At 42.4% G+C, this 22260-nt stretch overlaps 1 protein-coding gene across 6 annotated transcripts in view; it reads right to left on the bottom strand.

The window, feature by feature from the left end:
* Positions 1 to 22260, bottom strand: part of SCUBE1 (signal peptide, CUB domain and EGF like domain containing 1) — a 545901-nt gene that overhangs the window by 290935 nt on the left and 232706 nt on the right. For all 6 annotated transcript variants that reach the window (XM_033951623.1, XM_033951624.1, XM_033951620.1 and 3 more), the window contains one exon: positions 10261 to 10377. In XM_033951623.1, the coding sequence (XP_033807514.1) occupies positions 10261 to 10377 (117 nt within the window). The remainder of the gene's footprint in view (positions 1 to 10260; positions 10378 to 22260) is intronic.

The raw sequence follows: 22260 nt of genomic DNA, 5'->3' as shown, positions 1-22260 counted from the left end.
TTTCTAAGCATCAAATCTTGCCAAATTTCAGACCATTCTTCAAGCTTCATCAGGTCTTTCTTCATGTTAATCAGACCATTCAGGATTTCTGCTGTAGTGAAGATTTTGGTATTATCCGCAAAGAGGCAAATATTACCCGACAGCCCTTCAGCAATATCGCTTATAAAAATGTTAAAAAGAATAGGCCCAAGAACAGAACCTTGAGGCACACCACTGGTAATATCTCTTTCCTCAGAGTGATCTCCATTGACTATGAGCCTGTCTTCTTCCACTCAGCCAGTTCCTGACCCAGCCCGTTAATTTGGGACCCATCCTGAGGGCACTCAGTTTATTTATTAGATGTCTGTGTGGAACACTGTCAAAGGCTTTAGTAAAATCCAAATACACTTCATCTAGTGCACTCCAATTCAATTCTCTGGTCACCCAGTCAAAGCAATTGATCATATTTGTCTGACAAGACTAGCCTCTAATGAATCCATATTGCCTCCGGTTCTGTAATCTACCAGATTCCAGAAACTTCACCATTCTCTGTTTTAAAAGCCTTTCTATTAATTTGCCTCCTTTGTAGCATATTGGTTAGCTAGGAATGTCTGATGTAGGCTTCAGGGGAGGCGGGAGCAGTAGGTAAGGAGACACAGCCTAATTTCCTGCTTTCCACTGCAGCTCTTCATTGGTCAGATTTCAGCTCTGATATCTGGGCAGTGATGCAAAAAAATATTGGGGAACTCTATCACCCACACGCCTTTGGCCCTTAACCCAAACTGTAGTAACTGTAAAATCTTATCGTGCTTTAGTGAACAGCTTGTGGTAGTGGAGTTCTTAATAAGTGCATAGCACAATATACCTTATAAACATACTGGTTAATACTCTACAACTGCATGTTGGGGTTTCAGTTCATAGACCATCCACCCTACTCACCAGATCTTGCTCCATCTGACTATTTTCTGTTTCCAAACCTTAAAAAGAGTTTGAAAGGGATCAAACACAACCACTCCCCAGCCTTTCTAGACAAATATCTCATCCCTTATGTCTCGCCGCAAATACTACGATCTAACAACCAGAATCTACTAATTATTCCATCCATAAGGGAGCTATTCTATGATACTACACAAAACACTATATTCTCTGTCACAGCCCCTACACTATGGAACGCTCTCCCAATGGACATCAGATTTGAAAAATCCCTGGATAAATTGAAAAGCAAACTAAAAACATTCTTATTTAGGGATGCATACCCGACTTGAGAAAGGATCAAATACTCAGTCAACACGCACAAGCACAGTAATGAATAAGAACCAGTTTAAAGAAGCGACAACCCCCCTCCTCCCCCCGTGTCTTTTCCATTCCCTCTTACCTCCATTTTTTATTTTTTTTTAATCAAATGTACTTTGCACCCTCCTAACCCTGGATCCCTCTGTATCAATATGTACATGTCTCATCTGTCATGCATATTTTAATTATGAAATGTTCCCCTTTTTCTTTATTTTTATCCTTGTCTTCTTTTAAATTTTTAGCATTGTAAATCGTTTAGGTATACTTTGATAGACACTATATCAAGTACAGAATAAACTTGGAATGATTCAGAGATGATTGCAGCAATGGAGCAGTATTTCAGTGACCAGACATCTGAGTATTTTTTGAAAGGGTTATAGAAACTTTAGACACAATGGGCTGAATTCTATATAGTACACCCAGTCTCAGAAGCTGCCTAAGCAGCTTTTAAGAATCACACACGAGCGTCCTATAGAGAATCACGTATTGTCATTTAAGCCTGCCTAATAACCCGATTCTCTAACAGGTCACAGGTGCCGGTTAGAGAATCGGTTGCCGCTGAGCTTATCACAAGGGATATCCCTGCCATGATAAGTTTAGCAGACTTCAGTCAAATATAAAGGACGGGGCGAATTTGAAGCAATTCAGTAGGAAGAGTGAAAAGGATAAATATTGCAACAAAAAAAACACTCTAGATAATACTTATAAATGGTGCAATGGAGATAATATAATTAGGTCTACAAAAATTTTTATGCTCAGAATCATGGAGGGGTGACTGGGGAAAACCCCAGAAAAAACCACCTCACCGCCCAATCATTGCATGTACAAAGGTAGACAGCAGGTTATATCAAGTGTTTTAAAGATGTAAATCGTAAGGAACCCAAAAAGGGCTAAAAAGTTCTCTTAAATCCCTCCATGATTCTGAGCATAAAAATTTTTTGTAGACCTAATTATATTATCTCCATTGCACCATTTATAAGTATTATCTAGAGTGTTTTTTTTGTTGTGATAAGTTTAGCAGCAACCTGTCCCTTCCCCACCTCCACGAAGACTACTGGCAGGAGGGATATTCAATTTACCAAAGTATAGAAAAGTTTTGTACTTACCTTGCTTTTCCTAAAAAAATTAACATAAGTGCAAAGGTAGTGCAGTAACTATTGGAGTTGTGCCTGGCATGACCCTGAAATTATCACACAGAAAAATTTCTATACTATGCACTGTTTATTCAAAATTAGAGCAAAATTACTTAAAGTACATTTCTGGTATGAAGGACATACAAGTCCTGATGATAGGTGATTATCCCATACTTGCGAGTTAATTGCAGAAGGATGATATCTACCTTCTTCAGCTCTGCCTCCTTCAGTTTTTATCTTGTGCAAGTGGTTCAGAAGGTGTGATTCTGATCTGCTCTGTTAATATTTTATTATTTTGGGGGATTTTAAATCCAAGTTCAATGCTTTTCTGTGCTGGGGCAGCTCTGCCTGGGAGAGGATGCAGACTCTGGGTCAGATGTCTGCAGCTGGCAACTTGTGGAGCTCGAGGTCTGTTCCCCTTGAAACTAGCTAACATTCTGATTTATCAGGTACTTGAATGCAGGCTGTTTGGCCCCATTTTGGTCCAGTAGGGCTTAACGTGTGCCAGCTATGTAAATTGCTCCCCATGTTCATGTGTGGATCCATGGGAGTTAAAGTCTTGGTCAGACTTTAAGTTTGACTGGCAGCCAGAAGATTCCAGCTCTTGGAACTGGTGTGCTGTGAGGCAGTGTCTTCTCCATTTCCAGCTTCTGTGACAGTTGCATCAGGGTAACCCAGCACAGACAGTGAGTACTCAAACGACCCATTCCGGAATTTTGAATTTACCACTGGCAGCGTCTACCAAGAACTATCAAGGCTCAAAATGAACAAAGCCATGGGACTGGATAAACTACATCTCAGAATACTTAGGGAGTTGAGAGATGTCCTTGCGGAACCGTTAGCTACGCTCTTCAATCTTTCCCTGAGTACAGGAAGAGTCTCATTGGACTGGAAAACAGCTAACGTCATTCCGCTGCACAAAAAGGGATGCAAGACGGAGGCTGAAAATTACAGACTGGTAAGTCTCACATCGATAGTGTGTAAACTTATGGAAACGTTGATTAAACACAAATTAGATAAGATCCTAAACGATGAGAGACTAAGGGATCCCCACCAACATGGATTTACAAAGGGAAGGTCCTGCCAATCCAATCTGATCAGTTTCTTTGACTGGGTAACGAAAAAGCTAGATATGGGAGAGTCCCTGGATATCATGTACTTGGACTTTAGTAAGGCTTTTGACAGTGTCCCACACCGTAGGTTATTGAACAAGATGAGTTCGTTGGGATTAGGGGAAACATTGATGGCATGGGTTAAAGACTGGCTCAGCTCAGACTTCAGAGGGTGGTGGTAAATGGTACTCCCTCCGAAACGTCAGAAGTGATCAGTGGAGTGCCGCAGGGCTCGGTCTTGGGTCCCATTCTATTTAATATCTTTGTACAGGACCTGCCTCACAGACTTCGAGGCAAAATTGCATTATTTGCCGACGCTAAACTGTGCAACATAGTGGGCAAAAGCACAATGCCCGACAGTATGACGCAGGACCTACTCTTCCTGGAACAATGGTCCGCAACTTGGCAACTGAGTTTTAATGCCAAAAAATGTCAAGTTATGCACCTTGGCAGCAGAATTCCATGCAGTACTTACACTCTGAATGGTGAGACCTTAACAAGATCTGCTGCAGAACGCGACCTAGGAGTAATCATTAGTGAAGATATGAAGACTGCCAATCAAGTAGAGAAAGTTTCATCCAAGGCTAGGAAAATGCTGGGATGCATCCGAAGAAGTTTTGTCAGCTGGAAGCCCGAAGTAATGCCGTTGTACAGGTCCATGGTGAGACCTCATCTGGAATATTGTGTTCAATTTTGTAGGCCACATTATTAAAAGGATGTGCTGAGAGTGGAGTCGGTTCAGCGAATGGCCACCAGGATGGTCTCAGGACTTAAGGATCTCCCATATGAGGAACGGCTAGGCAAGTTGCAGCTATACTCTTTCGAGGAACGCAGAGAGAGGGGAGATATGATAGAGACGTTCAAATATGTAACTGGTCTTACCGAGGTAGAAGAAGATATCTTTTTCCTTACAGGACCTACGGCAACAAGAGGGCATCCGTTGAAACTCAGGGGTGGGAGATTTCATAGCAACACTAGGAAGTATTTCTTCACTGAAAGGGTGGTTGATCGTTGGAATGATCTTCAGGTAATTGAGGCAAGCAACGTGCTCAATTTTAATAAAAAATGGGATAAGCATGTGGGTTCACTTTGTGGAAGTGCTTAGGGGGGAGGGTCCTTAGAGTGGGCAGACTTGTTGGTCCAGTGGCCCTTTTCTGCTGTCATATTCTATGTTTCTATGTTTCTACTGCCTATTGATCTCTAAGGGAAAATTGAGGGGGGGGGGTTTGAATGTGAATGTTTTAAGGGTTGTTGAGGCTGTGTTTAGGGTCCCCCACCTCTAAAAACCTCTTCCCAAAATTTTTTGTCCTTTAGGTGGGTTTTCCTGGGCTGTTTTTAGTGCGACCATGTTGCCACAGTGGCCATCTTGGATTTTCCTGATTTTAAATAAAAGCCTCCATTTGCATCATAACCCCCTAAAGTTTCTCTAAAACCACTTGGGATGGACTCCTCTAGTAGAGATACCTCTATATCATGCCAGATATGCAATGGATGTCCAGCTGAACAGCAGTCATGTGCCACTTGATGCAGGGTACATGAGGGAGGGGCGGGAACCTCAGACTTAGCCCCATCTGGCACCCTTAAGGCTGGGGGATCGCAGAGGTCCTCTTGTCCAGGAAAAAGAACTTCTGTGGAGTCTGGGAATGGAGCTCGAACAAAGTGCAGCTGCATGTACACTGTGCAGTCCAGAAAAAGGCAAAGTGATGCCTGGAGGGACACCTCGGGGGTTCCAAGTCAGGACTTTACCCCAGAATTTGTAAGCTTACTGTAGAAAGCCTATTTAAACTGTCAGGGGTCTTCTACATCAACCGAGGGGGCATTAGAATCTGTGAAAGGGGATATATCCTCTTCAAGTGTGCTTTCTACAACATGTTCTTGGGCAGGAACCAGAGGAACAGTCTGATAATGACTGGAAGGACTGGAAATCAGATTCTATGCCTTACTGTCCCAGAGTGAAGCATCCCTGCTGGTGGATGCGGGGTCTCGATCAGAGAAGGGAGCCCAGGAGACTAAAGTTCCTCCGGAGCAAGGGGAAGTCCTGACAGTATGCCGCCTATGTAAAGCGACGGCATTGCTGGAGCTTATTCTGGAGTTACCGTGGGAGTTAAACCTTGAGTCTCCATAGCTTGATCATGAATGCTTCCCAGGCACAGACTTCATTTTTTCCTTCGCATCCAGATCTTACTTTTCTAATTATGGAACATTGGGAGGTTCCGGAGGTCTCTTTAAGGGGAGCCAAGACAATGACTCCTGAATTTCAGCAGTTATTGTGCCAGCCTAAGGTGGACTTGCTGGTAGCTGGTTCAGCAGAGAAAAGTTAAAACCAGGCAATGCCCCAATATCATTGATACTGGCATTCTTCCAGGATTGTCATGACAAAGAATTGGCAATTTAAAGTTCAAGTATGCGGAACCTCCCTCTCAGCAATTTATCTGATGCGCCTGCTCTCTGACAAGCTTAATAGTCAGCTCCATAGCTAAGATTTCATTGTCAGTCAGACTACTGAATTAGGAAGAGTCCTACACCCTTAATGGCGAGATCCTAACAAGAACTGAAGCGGAACGAGACTTAGGGGTGATCGTCAATGAGGACATGAAGACTGCAAATCAAGTGGAGCAAGCTTCCTTCAAAGCAAGGCAAATCATAGGTTGCATTCGCAGGAGTTTCGTCAGCTGTAAACCTGAAGTCATTATGCCATTGTATAGATCCATGGTGAGATCACACCTGGAGTACTGTGTGCAGTTCTGGAGGCCGCATTACCATAAGGATGTGCTGAGACTAGAATCGGGCCAGAGAATGGCCACCCGGATGGTCTCGGGACTCAAGGATCTCCCATACGAGAAGCGGCTAGGGAAGTTACAGCTCTACTCACTCGAGGAACGCAGAGAGAGGGGAGACATGATCGAGACATTCAAGTATCTCACGGGCCGCATCGAGGTGGAAGAGGATATCTTCTTTTTCAAAGGTCCCGCGGAAACAAGGGGGCATCCGTGGAAAATCAGGGGCGGGAAACTGCACGGTGACACTAGGAAGTTCTTCTTCACTGAAAGGGTGGTTGATCGCTGGAATAGACTTCTACTTCAGGTCATTGAGGCCAGCAGCGTGCCTGATTTTAAGGCCAAATGGGATAGACATGTAGGATCTATTCACAGAGATAGGTAGGGAGGGTCATTGGGGTGGGCAGACTAGATGGGCCGTGGCCCTTATCTGCCATCTAGTTCTATGTTTCTACATATATGATTACAAAAGAGGAATGGTTGAGCTCTATAAATATTCCGGCTGTTTATGTTTCTTGTTTAACTTGTATTTTCTTGAATTCATTGTTCCTTCAGTTTTTTTCAGTGGTTGTTTTACATTCATCTGAGCAGATCAGATACCTGGTTTGGGGGAATTTTCCATACCCCTCCTTTTCCTGTATTCTTTTGAAGGGCTGTTTCCAACTTTGGTATAAACTGAAGGGGGGCAGTAGAGACCGGGGAGAAGGAGGAGTTGAAAAGCTGTGACTGAAATCTTCTGCAGTATGTTCACGAGCACAAATGGATCATCCTGTGGTTCAGCATACTATCTCTGTCTACTAGAAAAGATATCAAGGTAAGAACCTAATCTCTTTTAATGCAGACTCCCTTTTAAAGGTCAGATGCTATTTAGAAAGGGTTTGGATGATCTTATGGCCAGTGTGGCTGATCGTCAACCAAAGACACTTCCAGATGGAACTCTCAATGATCTATTCAGAATAATTTTCATGGCTCCATGTGCTTTCATCAGTATTCCGGTGGATTCTTTGCCCATTGAGTGGCGCAGGTAGGGTTACCAGACATCTGGATTTCCTCAGAAAAACCCAGCACTTTGTCCAGATTTTGAAAAGCTTGGAACAAATCACTGTTGGGCAGGAGCACTTCTCTGTGTATTCTGTGCACTCAAATTCCCAGAGTGCTTAGTAGCTCCCAGAGGTATTGGCTGCAGCTTGCTGGAGCCCACCTTCTTCTTCAGCTCTGGAAGAAGGCTGACTCGATCTTAACCACACCACATGCCATAGAAAGAGTTTGTCTCTTCAATCTGTTTTTACACTTTAGGTTTGCTGGTCTCCTAACTTGAGTTTGTTAATAGGAATTCAGAGAGAAGCTAAAGTACATGTTACCGCTGCATAGGGACTATGCAAAATATTCCTGGCTTCCACTAAGTAAAGGATATGCCAGTAGAGTGTATGGAGTTTGTGAAGAAGCACTGCTGTAAGATCTACAAACTGTAAGTGTTCATGCTTGTTCTAATTGATATTAAAATAAAAGAGCTGTTTAAGGAACATGGAATCCAGGCTTGGTAAAATTTAGGCTACAAGCCCAAAGAGTTTAACTGCTTGACTATCATTCATAGTATTGACAGATCAAGACACTTTCCACAAAAGGCTGACAAAATCTGAAAAGTCATGCATCGGGGAACCTGAGGCTCCTTCTGTAACTCCAGACTGGAGAAAAAAGATGCATCTTCTGCTGCCATGCACTTGCGTTTCGCCCCATTGCTGCTCGGTTCATCTGAGCAGGATCTCTTCCCCTTTGACATTCCAGAATTTTGGGGGTTCCAAAGCCTTGGAGGACTGATTGAGGGCCTGAAGCTCCCAAGCCTTCCTCCCATGTCCCGCTGCACATAGAACATGGCCACTTCTCAAACAGCAACTCTGTGCAACCAACACAGGATCCAGTATTAGAAAGGCCTGGGGCTTCATCAGAGGCAGTCACTTGTCAAAATGAGCAGTTTAATGTAGAAAAAAAGGAGTTTAAAATTAGATTGCTAAAAATCTAAGATGGACGCCATTAAAAAATCACACCAAAAATGGGCCATTTGAGCCACATGCAAAAATAAAAAATAGCAATTTTAAGGTTTTAGAGGAGGGGGACTTGAATACTAACCCCAGAAACCACTAAAACTCCAAATGTCATACCCCCACCCAATGTTCCACATAGGGAATAATGGGAGTATTCACTGTAACTTCAGGTGCCTGTTTGTCTGAATCAGCCTGGATGCAGGGAAAGGATTTTTGCCTCAGAAATTGCTCAGATCCTCAACCGTCAAAGGAAATCTTCTTGATGTAGGCCGAATGGACCATGGTCACAAACTCCCATCCTTGGAGCTCCTCACATAGCAACAGAGGGAAAAATTATGCAGCCGGCTCCCTGATACCCCTAGGGTTCTTACTTAGGGGCTACACAGCCTATGCTCAAGCCTCTGGCTAAATCAGCAGGCGAGCTGTTCCTAGAGAGAAAGACCCCCAAGCTCCTGAAGGGACCCAAAGCAGGCTGGCTCCATAGATTGCCCTAAGAACAGCAGTCTTCCCATGCGGGACTGCATCCTTTCACCAGCGGAGTATACCCAAGCAGGGTACCTCTGAGCACTGAAACCACAAAGAGCTTCAGAAATCTGGTGGAAAAACCAAAAACAATAAAGAAAAACAGAGCAGAGCAAAACACACCTTCTGAGTTCGCTTGTAGAAGGAATAACTGAAGAGGGTGTTGTATAGAGAATGACACAGGGACAAAATTTTCCCTGTCCCCAAAGGAATTCAATTTCCCTGTCCTGTCCCTGCCCCATTCCTATAAGCTCTGTCTTAACTGCACAAGCCTTGAATACTTATGATTTTAAAGTGTTTGAGGCTTGTGCAGATGAGGATGGAGCTTGCAGGAGTGGGACAGGTACAAAAAAAAAAAACTCATGGGGACGGGACGGAAAATGAGTTCCCGCGGGGACGGGGAAAATTTTGGCCCTGCGTCATTCTCTTAGTGCTGTGCTCCACTGCAGAAGGGGAGGAGTTCTGAAGTTCTGCAGGTCACGGGAAATGGAAATCAGCAGCTCAAGCATGGACTCCTGTGTATCCACAACAGAAGTTAGTAGTCTATAAAAAATTTGGGTACCTAATCTGCTAAAGACTATTAGCATAAATCAGCAGTTAGGTACCTAAATTGAATTGCTACCACTTACATTTATTCTTTGGAAAGTGTAAATGGGCACTAAAGACAACCCAAACCTGAGTTTTTTGTATTTGGCCAAAACTGAATCTGAGGCTGAAATTCACTGCACATCCAGTGGCCTAGTTGGAACAGCAGCAATCCCCAGCCTCATAAGACTGCCGCAGGAGGACACAGAAGCAACTGGGGATTGCTCCTGCTCCAACAGGGCCATAGACCACTAGGGCTTCTATGGTAGGCCCAGGGAGTGCCTATGGAAGGTGAGATGGTTGTAGGTGGCTTACTTTTTTTTAAATTTTTTTTTTTGGGGGGGGGGGGGAACAGAGGCCAAGGCCCGAGGAGACCCATTCTCTGTCAAGTGGTGCTTTTGGTTGGAGGGGGGTGGGGCATTTTCAGGCAAATTGCATTGGCATTTCCATCCAAAACCAAAACATGAACAAATCTGGATTTTGGGCATGCTTCAGCACTGAAGCTCAAACTAATAGGCACCTAAAAGAAGCAATTAAGTGCCTCACACTATTTACTAAAGCGTGTGCTTAAATAGCTAAAATGCCCATTACTTGACCATGACCATCCCGTGTGTATGCCTTTTGAAATTATGCATGAGAACACTTAGGTGCCCAGTTATAACATAGCATCTGTTTAACCCCATTTTGGCGCTTAACTTCTGTTTGAGTGCCAAAAGTTAGCCATCTAATTGGTGCACTATAGAGAATCAGGGGGGAAATGTCATATAATCACACTATAAATAATAGGAAATAAACTCTTCCATAGGTAAGTACTTACCAATGCATGTTCTGCCATCTGAATGCAGGGCATACTTCTGATGACAACCACATATAGGACCAGTGTCTGTGTCATCACAGGTATGTTGACAGCCTCCATTTCCATAATTACAGGTTACTAGTTATGCCCCATAAGTATGTATATATAGACATATATAAACAAAATAATGAAAACAATTAGTTTTTGGATCAATAGTAAAACTTAAATTCATTATACACATAGCAAATGTTTTATTATATGTCATTTCATCTTACATACAGCAAGCGTTGCTCACCTTTTTCCATAAACAGCAGGATTGACAAGGAATACAAATAAGTTATGCAATTTGATGACACTGAGATGAAACTGCTTTCTCAGAACTTAGTGCAAAGTTCTCAGCATATACAGCCCTTTCTGTGCACAGCAGCCTCCTCAGCTCTTCAGGCAGTTCTAAAGTTCAAAACATTCAAGCAATTCTCAAGGAAGTGGGGGAATTGTGTGCCTTATCAGTCTTGCCATCTATGGAAAACACCCGTTTACAGGTAAGGAACATTGCTTTTTCCGCTGACAAATAGGACTGAGTCAGGCACGCAAATGGGTGACCCCCAAGTTTATTATTACTCAGTTTTAAATTGTCTTTAGACTTTTGAACAGCCAATACAGCCAAATGTGAGAGTTGTTAGTTTATAGCACATGTGTCAAACACAAGGCCCGTGGGCCAAATCCGACCTGCCTGGCCATTTTATGTGGCCCGCGGTGACTGTGCACCTGACACTACAATGTAGTGAAACCCTCTCCAGGAACCTCCTTGAGTCCCGGACTCCCCCACCTACCGCCTCCCCACCACTGAAATTAAAAATCTTTGGGCAGCCAACAGCACAACGAAGCCAGCCTCCTGCCGTCGACCTGCCCCGGAAGTGTTCTTTCTGCAGAATCCTGCCTAAGCAGGAAAAGGATGTGCTGCAGAAAGAACACTTCCGGGACAGACCGACAGCCGGAGACTGGCTTCATTGCACCGTTGGCTGCCTGAAGATTTTAAATTTCAGCAGCGGGGAGGTGGTAGGTGGGGGAGTCGGGAACTGGGGACAGGTCGTATCGTAGGATCCAGCTGAGAGGGGAGAGCTGGGGTTGGGAATGAGGGAAGCACATGCTGCATGGGCTGTGCGGGGAGGGGGGTTGAGAAAGCAAGGAGGACAGATGCTGCATGGGCTGGAAAGGGGGTTGGGAAGGATAAAGTCTTCCTGCACAAGCTGGGGGTAAGGAAGGGAGGGAGAGATGTTGCCTGTGGGTGAGGGAAGAGAAAAAGAAACTTCTTGGACATAGGTGTGTGGAGTGGGAGGGATAGAGAGATGGTATACAGCAGGAAAGAGATAAAAAGAAATGAACATAAGAGCATAATAGTATAAGCAATGCCTCTGCTGGGTCAGACCTGAGGTCCATCGTGCCCAACAGTCCACTCACGCGGTTTCCCAACAGGTCCAGGACCTGTGCAGTAATCCTCTATCCCCTTTTCCAGCAGGAAATTGTCTAATCCTTTCTTGAACCCCAGTATCATACTCTGCCCTATTACGCTCTCTGGAAGCGCATTCCAGGTGTCCACCACACGTTGGGTAAAGAACTTCCTAGCATTCATTTTGAATCTGTCCCCTTTCAACTTTTCTGAATGCCCTCTTGTTCTTTTATTATTCGAAAGTTTGAAGAATCTGTCCCTCTCTACTCTCTCTATACCCTTCATGATCTTATAAGTCTCTATCAAAATCCCCTCTAAGTCTCCTCTTCTCCAGGGAAAAGAGACCCAGTTTCTCCAATCTCTCAGCGTATGAAAGGTTTTCCATCCCCTTTATCAGACGCGTCGCTCTCCTCTGAACCCTCTCGAGTAATGCCATGTCCTTCTTAAGGTACGGCGACCAATATTGGACACAGTACTCCAGATGCGGACACACCATCACCCGATACAATGGCAGGATAACTTCTTTTGTTCTGGTTGTAATACCCTTCTTGATTATGCCTAGCATTCTGTTTGCCTTCTTAGTGGCCACTGCGCACTGTGCCATCGGCTTCATTGTCATGTCCACCATTACCCCCAAGTCCCTTTCTTGGGTACTCTCCTTTAATAACATCCCTCCCATCGTATAGTTGTACCTCGGGTTTCTGTTTCCCACATGTAATACTTTACATTTATCAACGTTGAACTTCATCTGCCATCTCGTCGCCCATTCCCCTAGTTTGTTCAAGTCCCTTTGCAATTCTTCGCAGTCCTCTTTAGTCCGAGCTCCACTAAATAGTTTGGTGTCGTCTGCAAATTTTATTATTTCGCACTTCATCCCTGTTTCTAGATCATTTATGAATATATTAAATAGCAGTGGCCCAAGCACCGAGCCCTGCGGGACCCCACTCGTGACCCTCCTCCAGTGCAAGTAGTGGCCCTTCACTCCTACTCTCTGTTTCCTACCCGCCAACCAGTTTCTGATCCATCTATGTACGTCTCCTTCCACCCTATGGTTCTTCAGTTTCCAGAGTAGGCATTCATGGGGCACCTTGTCAAAGGCTTTCTGGAAATCTAGATATATGATGTCTATGGGGTCTCCTTTGTCCATCCGTTTGTTAATTCCTTCGAAAAAGTGCAATAAGTTCGTTTGGCATGATCTCCCCTTGCAGGAACCATGTTGGCTGGTTATCAGAAGTTCGTTTCTTTCAAAATGTTCATCGATGTTTTCTTTTATCATTGCTTCCGCCATTTTCCCTGGAACCGAGGTCAGACTCACCGGTCTGTAGTTTCCCGGGTCACCTCTTGATCCCTTTTTAAGGGGCGTAACGTTGGCTATCTTCCTGTCCTATTTGCTGCAATAGTTCCGCTATCTCCTCTTTTAATTCCTTCAGAACCCTTGGATGGATTCTGTCAGGACCCGGGGATTTGTCAGTTTTTAGTTTTTCTATCTGCCTGCATACATCTTCAAGGCTCACTTCCATGGATGTTAATTTTTCTGCTTGATTTTCATTGAAGAATTGCTCAGGTTCCGGTATGTTGGATGTGTCTTCGTTTGTGAATACAGACGAAAAGAGCATGTTAAGTCTTTCTGCCACTTCTTTCTCCTCCTTCACCACTCTCTTCCTGTCTCCGTCGTCCAGCGGTCCCACCTCCTCCCTAGCTGGTTGCTTCCCTTTAACATATCTAAATAACGGTTTGAAATTTCGTGCTTCCCTGGCTAGCCTCTCTTCATACTCTCTTTTGGCTTTTCGAACCACACGGTGACATTCTTTTTGATACTTCCTGAGCTCTTTCCAGTTCCCCTCAGTTTTGTCCTTTTTCTATTTCCTGAATGAATTTTTCTTATTGCCTATCGCTTCCTTCACTATTTTAGTTATCCACGCCGGGTCTTTTGTTCGACTCTTTTTGCACCCCTTTCTGAATCTGGGGGTATTCAGATTTTGTGCCTCTCTCACATTGTTCATGAGAAAAGACCAGGCATGTTCTACCGTTTGCCATTTTTTGGAAGTGTTCCTAAGTTTCTTCCTTACCATTTCCCTCATTGCTTTGTAGTTTCCTTTCCTAAAGTTGAAAGTTGTTGCTATGGTTCTCTTTCCTTTCGGTATTCCTACCTCAACCTTGAACTTGATCATGTTATGATCGCTGTTTCCCAACAGTCCCATTACCTCTACTTCCTTTGCAGGTCCCCTTAACTCATTTAGGATTAGATCCAGAGTGGCATTTCCTCTCATTGGTTCTCTAACAAGCTGCTCCATGAAACAATCTTGTTTAGCCTTCAGGAATTCTGTCTCCCTAGCGCATTTTGAGCTTCCAAGACTCCAGTCTATCCCGGGGTAGTTGAAGTCTCCCATAATAACCGTGTTACCACTTTGGCATTCTCGCTTCATCTCAGCTTCCATTTCTTCATTGATATCTCCAGTTTGCCCGGGTGGACGATAGTATAGGCCCATCTTTATTTCAGGCCCTTTCCATCCTGATATTTTAACCCATAGCGATTCCAGCTTGTTGGTCGTCTCTGCTGTGTCCATTTTTATCGATTGTATGCTTTCTTTTATGTATAGGGCTATTCCACCTCCTTTCTGTTATGACCTGTCCTGGCGATAGAGCTTGTATCCCGGCAGTGCTGTATCCCATTTGTTTTCTTCATTCCACCACATTTCAGAGACTCCAATGATGTCTATGTCCTTTGCATTAGCCATGGCTTCTAATTCCCCCATTTTGTTTCTTAGGCTCCTTGCATTAGTATATGCAATTTAGATCCTGGTATTTTCTTGTCTTCATTTCCTTTCCCAGTGCTTCGGTCTTTAGTTTCTTCTCTTTTGTTACAATCCTTCTAACCTCCTCTTCTGGGTTAGTCGACTCCTGTAATTTGTCCATTGTTTCTTCCCAGCCTTTTTTCCCCTCAGTATCTTCACGGGATACCTTCTTCCGAATCGTCAACGCTTGGTCGACTGTCGGCTTTCCCCTTCTTCTTAGTTTAAAGCCTTTTCTATTCATCTCCTGACGTTGTTTGCTAGAAGCCTTGTTCCCGCTGCGCTCAGATGCAGTCCATCTCTCCTGTAGAGCTTGCTCTTGCCCCAGAACCCTTCTTCCTCACACCATCTCCTCATCCATGCATTTATTGATTGTAGTTTCTCTTGCCTTTTCATATCTGCCCTTGGTACTGGTAGGATCTCTGAGAACGCTATCTTCTGGGTCCTCATCTTCAGCTTCCTTCCCAGAATCTTGAACTGTTTTATCAGCGTGCTTCTTCTGTAGTCTCTCCTGCTGACATCGTTCGTCCCGATGTGGATCATTACTGTGGTCTCTTCCATCTCCGCTCCTTCCAGGATCTTTCCAATTTTGTCCACAATGTCCTTGGTTCTCGCTCCTGGGAGGCAGGTCACCGGTCGATCCTCTCAACCTCCTGCTATGTGGCTGTCCACATGCCTCAGGATCGAGTCTCCCACTAGGATCGCTGACTTTCCCTTCTTTAGGTTTCACTTCGGTCTCAGTGTGCTTCGCTGCTTCCTCTCCTGGGCATCGAGTAGCCATTTTCTCCCCCTCGTGCGATGTTCCTCTGTGGATGTCTTCTATGAGGTCATCTGTTTCTTGTTCTCCCTTCCATGTTGGTGTTGGTGTAACTTCATTGTTCATTTGAAGTTTATTTTCTTCCACTCTCCTCTTGTAGGCTTCCTCAATGAATTTCTCGAGTTCCCTGACCTCCTCCTCAATGTATCTCTCATTCATGAAGTCTATAGCTGTCCTGATTGGGTCCTCTGTAGTGTGAAGTCCTTCTAGCTCCTCTATCTTGTCCTCTATTCGCTTTACTTCCTTCTTCAAGCTTTCCAGCTCCTGGCACCGACCGCATACATATGACTGTCTCCCCGAGGGGAGGTAGTCATACATATGACAGTCTGTGCAGAACACTGGAAACCTCATCTTCTGGTTTCCCTCTGCTTCCATTGTCGTTCTCTCTCTCTGCTTGCTGCTGGTGTCCTCTCTCTCTCTCTCTCTCTCTCTCTTTCTGCCTGCTGCTGGTGTCCTCTCTCTCTCTGCCTGCTGTCGGTGTCCTCTCTCTCTCTCTCTCTGCCTGCTGCTGGTGTCCTCTCTCTCTCTCTGCCTGCTGTTGGTGTCCTTTCTCTATCCCTCTCTGCCTGCTTGCTGTCCTTCCCTGGTGTCCTTGGGTGTAGTGACTTGGCCCTTCTTGAGGCCTTTCGCAAAGGCGCTCTTGCTAAGGCGAGCACCTTTGCCGCTCGCCTTCGCTGCACGCCAAACAGCCGCGTGCCGTTGGCTCCTCCCCTTTTAAGGGGGAGCTTCGAGTCTGCTTCGGGTGATGTCAGGGAGTGGGCGGAGCTACCTCTCATCTCAGCCCCTCACCCTCTGCCTTCTCTCTGCTCCCTCGTGCCTTCTTCAGTGGATTTTCTCCTCTCTCCCTCCTCTGCTCAACTTCACCTGCCTGTCCTGAACTCAGGCAAGCTGGTAAGCTGGATCTTCAGAAGGCAAACTGGATGCTTCTTATGGAATAGGATATGGAAATAGGGGAGAAGAAAGAGGGAGGAGATGGTACACATGGATAGATGGGAAGGGAAGACATGGAAAAATAGATAGATTTTGAGAAGAAAGTAAAAAAATGGAAGAAAGTTGAATGCTAAAAGTTAATGCTAAAGATGGATGTAGGGCAGAAAGTGAAGGTGAAAAAAAAAAGCAAATGGATAAGGTGGTCCTGGATACACAGTTAAGAGCACAGACAGAAGGAAGTGCAGCCAGAGACTGGGAAAATATGATTTGAAAAACAAAATAGACAAGAAAGGTAGAGGAAATGATTTTATTGTTAATTTAGTGATTGAATTGTGTCAGTTCTGAGAATTTACATCTGCTGTCTATATTTTGCACTATTCAGGAAGAAATGCATTTGTTTCTATTTCCTCTGGGGTTGTACTGCATGCAGAGTCTTGCATCTTAGGGTTTTGTTTGCATATATTAGTACTTTTAGGGCTCCTTTTACTAAGCCATGTTAGGGTTTTAACGCGCGGAATAGAGTGTGTTACATTACCGCATGTGTTAGACCTTAACACCAGCATTGAGCTGGTGTAGCGCATGGTAATTTCCTGCATGCACTAAAAACGCTAGTGCACCTTAGTAAAAGGAGCCCTTAGTTTGTGGTCCTGTATTTGCATAGGGGTTATCTGTGTTCTGCATGTGTGACCAAGGCCAGGTGTTCTGATAGGAATGAATGTTGAGAAGCACACAGTGTGCTTTGTATAGTTTAACTTTGTGGTTAACCATTATGTGTTGTTAATAAGATTATATTGTGTGTATATATATGAAAAATGAATGGAAAAAATGGTATTACAATTAGTATTATCATGGGAGTGGGGTCTTAGGCGGGATCTGGGGAGGAGCTTTCGGCCCCCCAAACAGAAAAGCATTCCACTGCCTATGGGTTCACATAAAACATGCATAATAAAGTAAGATAAACTTCACAAGAGAGCACATTAACAATAAAAATCTAAAATAAAACAGCAGGCAAAACAATACAAATACAGCAAACCGTGCAAATACAGTTGCAGCAATCAGAGCTGGCTGAAGGCACTGTAGTGCCCTGAGCCAACTTTTGCATTGGAGAGGCGAAGATAGTGGATGCTGCAGATGAGCAGATTGGATGGGCCATTTGGCCTTTATCTGCCATCATGTTTCTGTGTTTCTACTTATATATATCTCAGGAACCATTGTAAAAGTCAAAATGAACTATAGAACATATTGTTAATTTAAATTTATAATTTAGCATATAGGGACAAGCCTCAGATTATGGAGTGAATTTTCCCATCCTGGGATCTCTTTCAAGAGAAAGAAAACTTCTTTTCTCTTACTCCTGATAACATCACCGGCTTGAGCCCATCCTCCCTATCATAATTAGTTATTACTTATTTTAAATTGATTATAATGATTTATTTAATTCTTTTAATTCATAAATATTGCTGCCCAATTTTTATTTCATTTTTATTTCATTCTCAAATTGAATAATCTAATATAAAACATAAATTAGATAGTTCCAAGTCTAATAGATGTTGGCATTGTCATCTTGAAGCAGGAACTTTAGATCATTTAGTATACTATTGTCCCTTGATACTGCAATTTTGGAGGTCTATTTGGGACCAAGTAAATAATATATTAGAAAATCCTGTGGCTTTACCTTATGATACTATTTTATTTGGTACTCTTATGAGAGCTAAAAGTCAACTATCTGTGAGTAATAACAAGCTTCTATTAGTAATGACAGGGGTTACCATGCAGCTTATTTTGAGAAACTGGAAAAACTAGGATAGGTTAAGTTATTCATTTTGGTGGGAAACCCTATATTTTACTTATAAAATGGAACGTTTTTGGCCATACAACAGGGACGATTTAAGAATTTTATGGATGTTTGGGAGCCATTGGTTAAATATTGTAAAGAGGAATAATTTTTCATTTTGTGGACATGTAAACATACACATCCTGGGGGAGGGAATGGAAATGGAAATGGTATTGATATAGGCATTTATGAATAGTTTCATGAAGATTTTAATATATTTGTATTGGGTGGGAGGGAGGGGATAAAAATATTAGAGCATTAATGTTTTGCGTGGTTTGTAATACCCGGTACACATATTTGTGATTCATTTGTTGCACAATAGTAGCTTGAAAAATCAATAAAGATTTATTAATAAAAAACAAAATCAAAAAACTCTTATAACTCAAAAGTTTATCATAGTCAGGGATTCATTTATCATTAAAAAATCTACACTTCAATTCAATACTCAAAACTGACAACAGAACTATGCTGTAGGTATAAAGTGTACTAATGCTTTAAAGTGCTTCAAAGAAAGTGCTTATGTGCTAAAGATGCTTCAATTCATTCAGTTCAATTCAGTATCCAGTATTTTTCTTTATCTTTTTAAAAATAATTTTTATTGAAAAATTTTCATATTACAATAAGAAATCAATGTAAGGGATAACAAGTTTATATGACATGAAAATATTCAAGAATACTGTATAGCATCCAGCAAAAAAATAGTTACCATCCAAAAGGATAGTTAATGTACAATTGTTAACTGTAATGAGCAATAAAGTAAACAATTGAATTCATGAACTGAATATTTATTTTTGTATAAAAACTCCAAAAAGCATGGGGAAATGAGATAGGTAAATCGTTGTCTGAACAACAATGGTCATTCTTCTAGCTACACGGACCTAGACCCGCACTTTCAGCATCTATGACCCGATCTTTATTGTTTGTTCAACAGTATCCAGTATTTTTCAATGCTTAAAGTACTAAGCTTAGCTTTGCTCTTTTAAAGTGCACTAATGCTCTAAAGTGCTTCATAGAAAGTGCTTGTATTTCTACTGGCACATCCCCCACCCCACATTCTGGTATCTACCCCACCCCTGTGATCCATTATCTCCCCTCTCTCTCAAGTCCCCCCTCCTGCTGGACCAGGTGAGGCACTGGCTCAGGGCATCGACAAAATAGGGCAGGAAAATAAATTATTTACATTATCCAACGTGACACGGACAAGAGGACATGGACTGAAGCTAAGGGGGGGACAAGTCCAGGACAAATGTCAGGAAGTTCTGCTTCATGCAGCGAGTGGTGGACACCTGGAATGCTTTCCCAGAGGAGGTTATTACGGAATCCACCATTCTAGGATTCAAAAGCAAATTAGATGCACATCTCCTTACGAGAGGCATAGAGGGATATGGGTGACTAAAACTACATCAGGTGTACACCTGACTGGGCCTCCACGTGTGCGGATTGCCGGACTCGATGGACCATGGGTCTGATCCGGAGATGGCAGCTCTTATATTCTTATAAAGGGTGCCCAAATCCCAGTCTGGCATCTATCCCTCTAAAAGTTTGAAGGTAGATCAGGCTGTGATTTTGGTGCCCTTTATCAATGGTGCCCTAGGCCACGGCCTCACATAGACCATAGGTTAAGCCAGACATGGTAACAATCACAACAAATTATTAACATGGCAGAGAATACCACGTTTTCAGATAAGTGATGATATTTTGATTTACTACAAAGGACTATGATAATTAGTAGTGTATTTCCACTTATCTTGGAGTTTTTGACCAAGAATGTATCTGCTGGTCTCAAAGTTGGTATTTTGAGATTGGCTTGTCTATATGGGAAGTTTTTTTGGTTACCCCTATTAGACACTGAGGTCTTTTCTCCATTTTGATGTATTGATGTATGAATGTTTGTAGTGCTGGATATAATTGGATGTTGTTTGGTGAGATATAGAGAAAAGATTATGTCACTTGCAAGTATTAATAAATAAAGGCCAAAGCAACTAAACTAAACTAAACCTTAGGTTTATATACCGCATCCTCTCCACAATCACAGAGCTTGGCACAGTTTACAAGAGTTGGAAGAGAGAGGAACGCCAATAAAGGTTAAAGGATATAGTGAGAGGAGTATGTGGAGGGCATAGGATGTCAAAGATGGAGTGAATATTACATATTACTATATGTTTCAAGTTTATTTAAAATTTGATATACCACCTATTAATAAAGGCCATGGTATAAAAAATTAGCTTTCAAACTTTTTCTAAATTTAGTAATGGAAGTAATCTTATGTATGGACAATAGAAGGGAACTCCATAGAGAAGCATCTTCTCCTTGTATTCTCCCTAGGAATGCCCAGGATAATTTTTTGTTGTAAACCGCCTAGAACTGAAAGGTACTGGCGGGATAGAAGACATCAATGTAATGTAATGTATATAGGAAATGGAGGCTTGATCCTCATTTAGTCTAATCTGATGGAATATCAAGCGATATTTTATCAGCTGATCTCCGTGCATGAGAGGTCTATAAGTTTTTAAAGAATCAGAGATCAATAAAATTACAGTATCATTCAAAACATTATGAATAAGTGACAAAATCTTCAGGTCCCCTTTTATCAAGCCGCGTTAGGGTTTTTAAAAAATTGCCAGCCCCTACAGTAAAAGCTCCAATGCTCATAGAATTCCTATGAGCGTTGGAGCTTTTATCGCAGCAGCTGCCGATTAAAAACCCTAACACGTCTTCATAAAGGGGGCCTATATTTCCCTCTCCAGATTACAGGTAAACAATGGAGCTCTTTTAGAATAAGGGTGATATGCAAAAAAATGAGACTTTTCAGTCAGAAAGCGAGCTGCAACATTCTGAGCTATTTATAAAATCTTGCAACTTCAAATAACTAATAACATGGTGCCATGAGTCTCCACTCTAAATTGCCCTGAAGATTTTTTTCCCTTTGTTTATAACAGTCCCTTCCCCTACATTTCCAACGTTTAAGATGCAGTTAAAAGCATACTATTTCTCTTTGGCATTCTGTTCTTAACTCTTACCCTTGATTATTCAGTCATAAATGCAGGTAATTTTCCTTTTCCTGGTATTCTCGATTAAATCTCAATAAGCGTGGGCAGAAATTAAATATGTTTTTACCCCAGACTTATTTGTTCACTCCCCCCCTTTCCCCGATCCTTTATTTTATTGTAACCTACCCACTCCTTTTCCTCATGTTTCCAAATTTGTTTGTTCAGTCGGAATTCTGTCAGTTTGTTTCTGTTGTTCTTGTGCCCCCTTCCTATTTTTAACCTTAGTTTTATATTTGCGATATATCAAATAAATTGAATTTCAACGTGTAAGAATTCTGGTGCACCTACTAAGTGAAAGAAGCTTAGATTTTGACAGGTTTAGTCAATGTTGTCCAAATCAGTTTGCTACTTACTGAAAATACATTGTCTATCTATCACATTAGCCTAATTTCCCCTGTATCACTGTGATACTGTATATCTGTTTATTTTCTAAGCATAGTGATATGTACCTGTGTAAAAATAGTTTTTTCTTAGCCTTGGCCATATGTAAATTTTCAAAGGGTAAGACAAAGAAGATGAATAATATTATCAACTATAGTTAGATAAAGTAATGAGATAAAGAAAGAAAAAGAAAAAAAAAGAGGTTTTCCAAGCCAGATATGATAGGAGACAAGGTGGATTCCAGGTATGTTTCTTGACTCAGCCAAATATATCCCAGCTTTTTTTCATCTCCACTTTTTTATGCCCTAGATAAACACCATTAAAATATTCCTCAAAAACTTAGGGCCTTTTCTATTAAACTGCACTAGCAGTTTTTAGCGCAGAGAGCCGCGCTGAATGGCCTGTGTTGCTCCTGATGCTCATAGGAACTCTATGAGCTTCAGGAGCAGCACGGGCCATTCAGCATGGCTCCCACACTAGAAACTGCTAGCACAGTTTAATAGAAGAGGCCCTAAGTTTTTGAGGAAAAGCTGGGTTATTTTACATGTAAAATTAATTTGACATGTGCCCAAAACTACATGCTTTGTATTCATGATATATATGGCATAAAGAAATGAACTGTTTGTACTAACAAATATGCACATTATACGCTCTATAAATATACTTGGTTTTCTATTGGAATTAACCACAATGATCCAAACCACAACAGTAAAAATCAACTGTTTAGAAATCTACTTTGCAATTCTACATGACTAATCTGTCCAAAA

The sequence above is a fragment of the Geotrypetes seraphini genome, chromosome 7 (assembly GCF_902459505.1).
Source record: "Geotrypetes seraphini chromosome 7, aGeoSer1.1, whole genome shotgun sequence".
Classification (NCBI taxonomy): domain Eukaryota; kingdom Metazoa; phylum Chordata; class Amphibia; order Gymnophiona; family Dermophiidae; genus Geotrypetes; species Geotrypetes seraphini.
The sequence above is the reverse complement of the archived record's forward strand: the minus strand, read 5'-3'. Positions and strand labels throughout refer to the sequence as shown.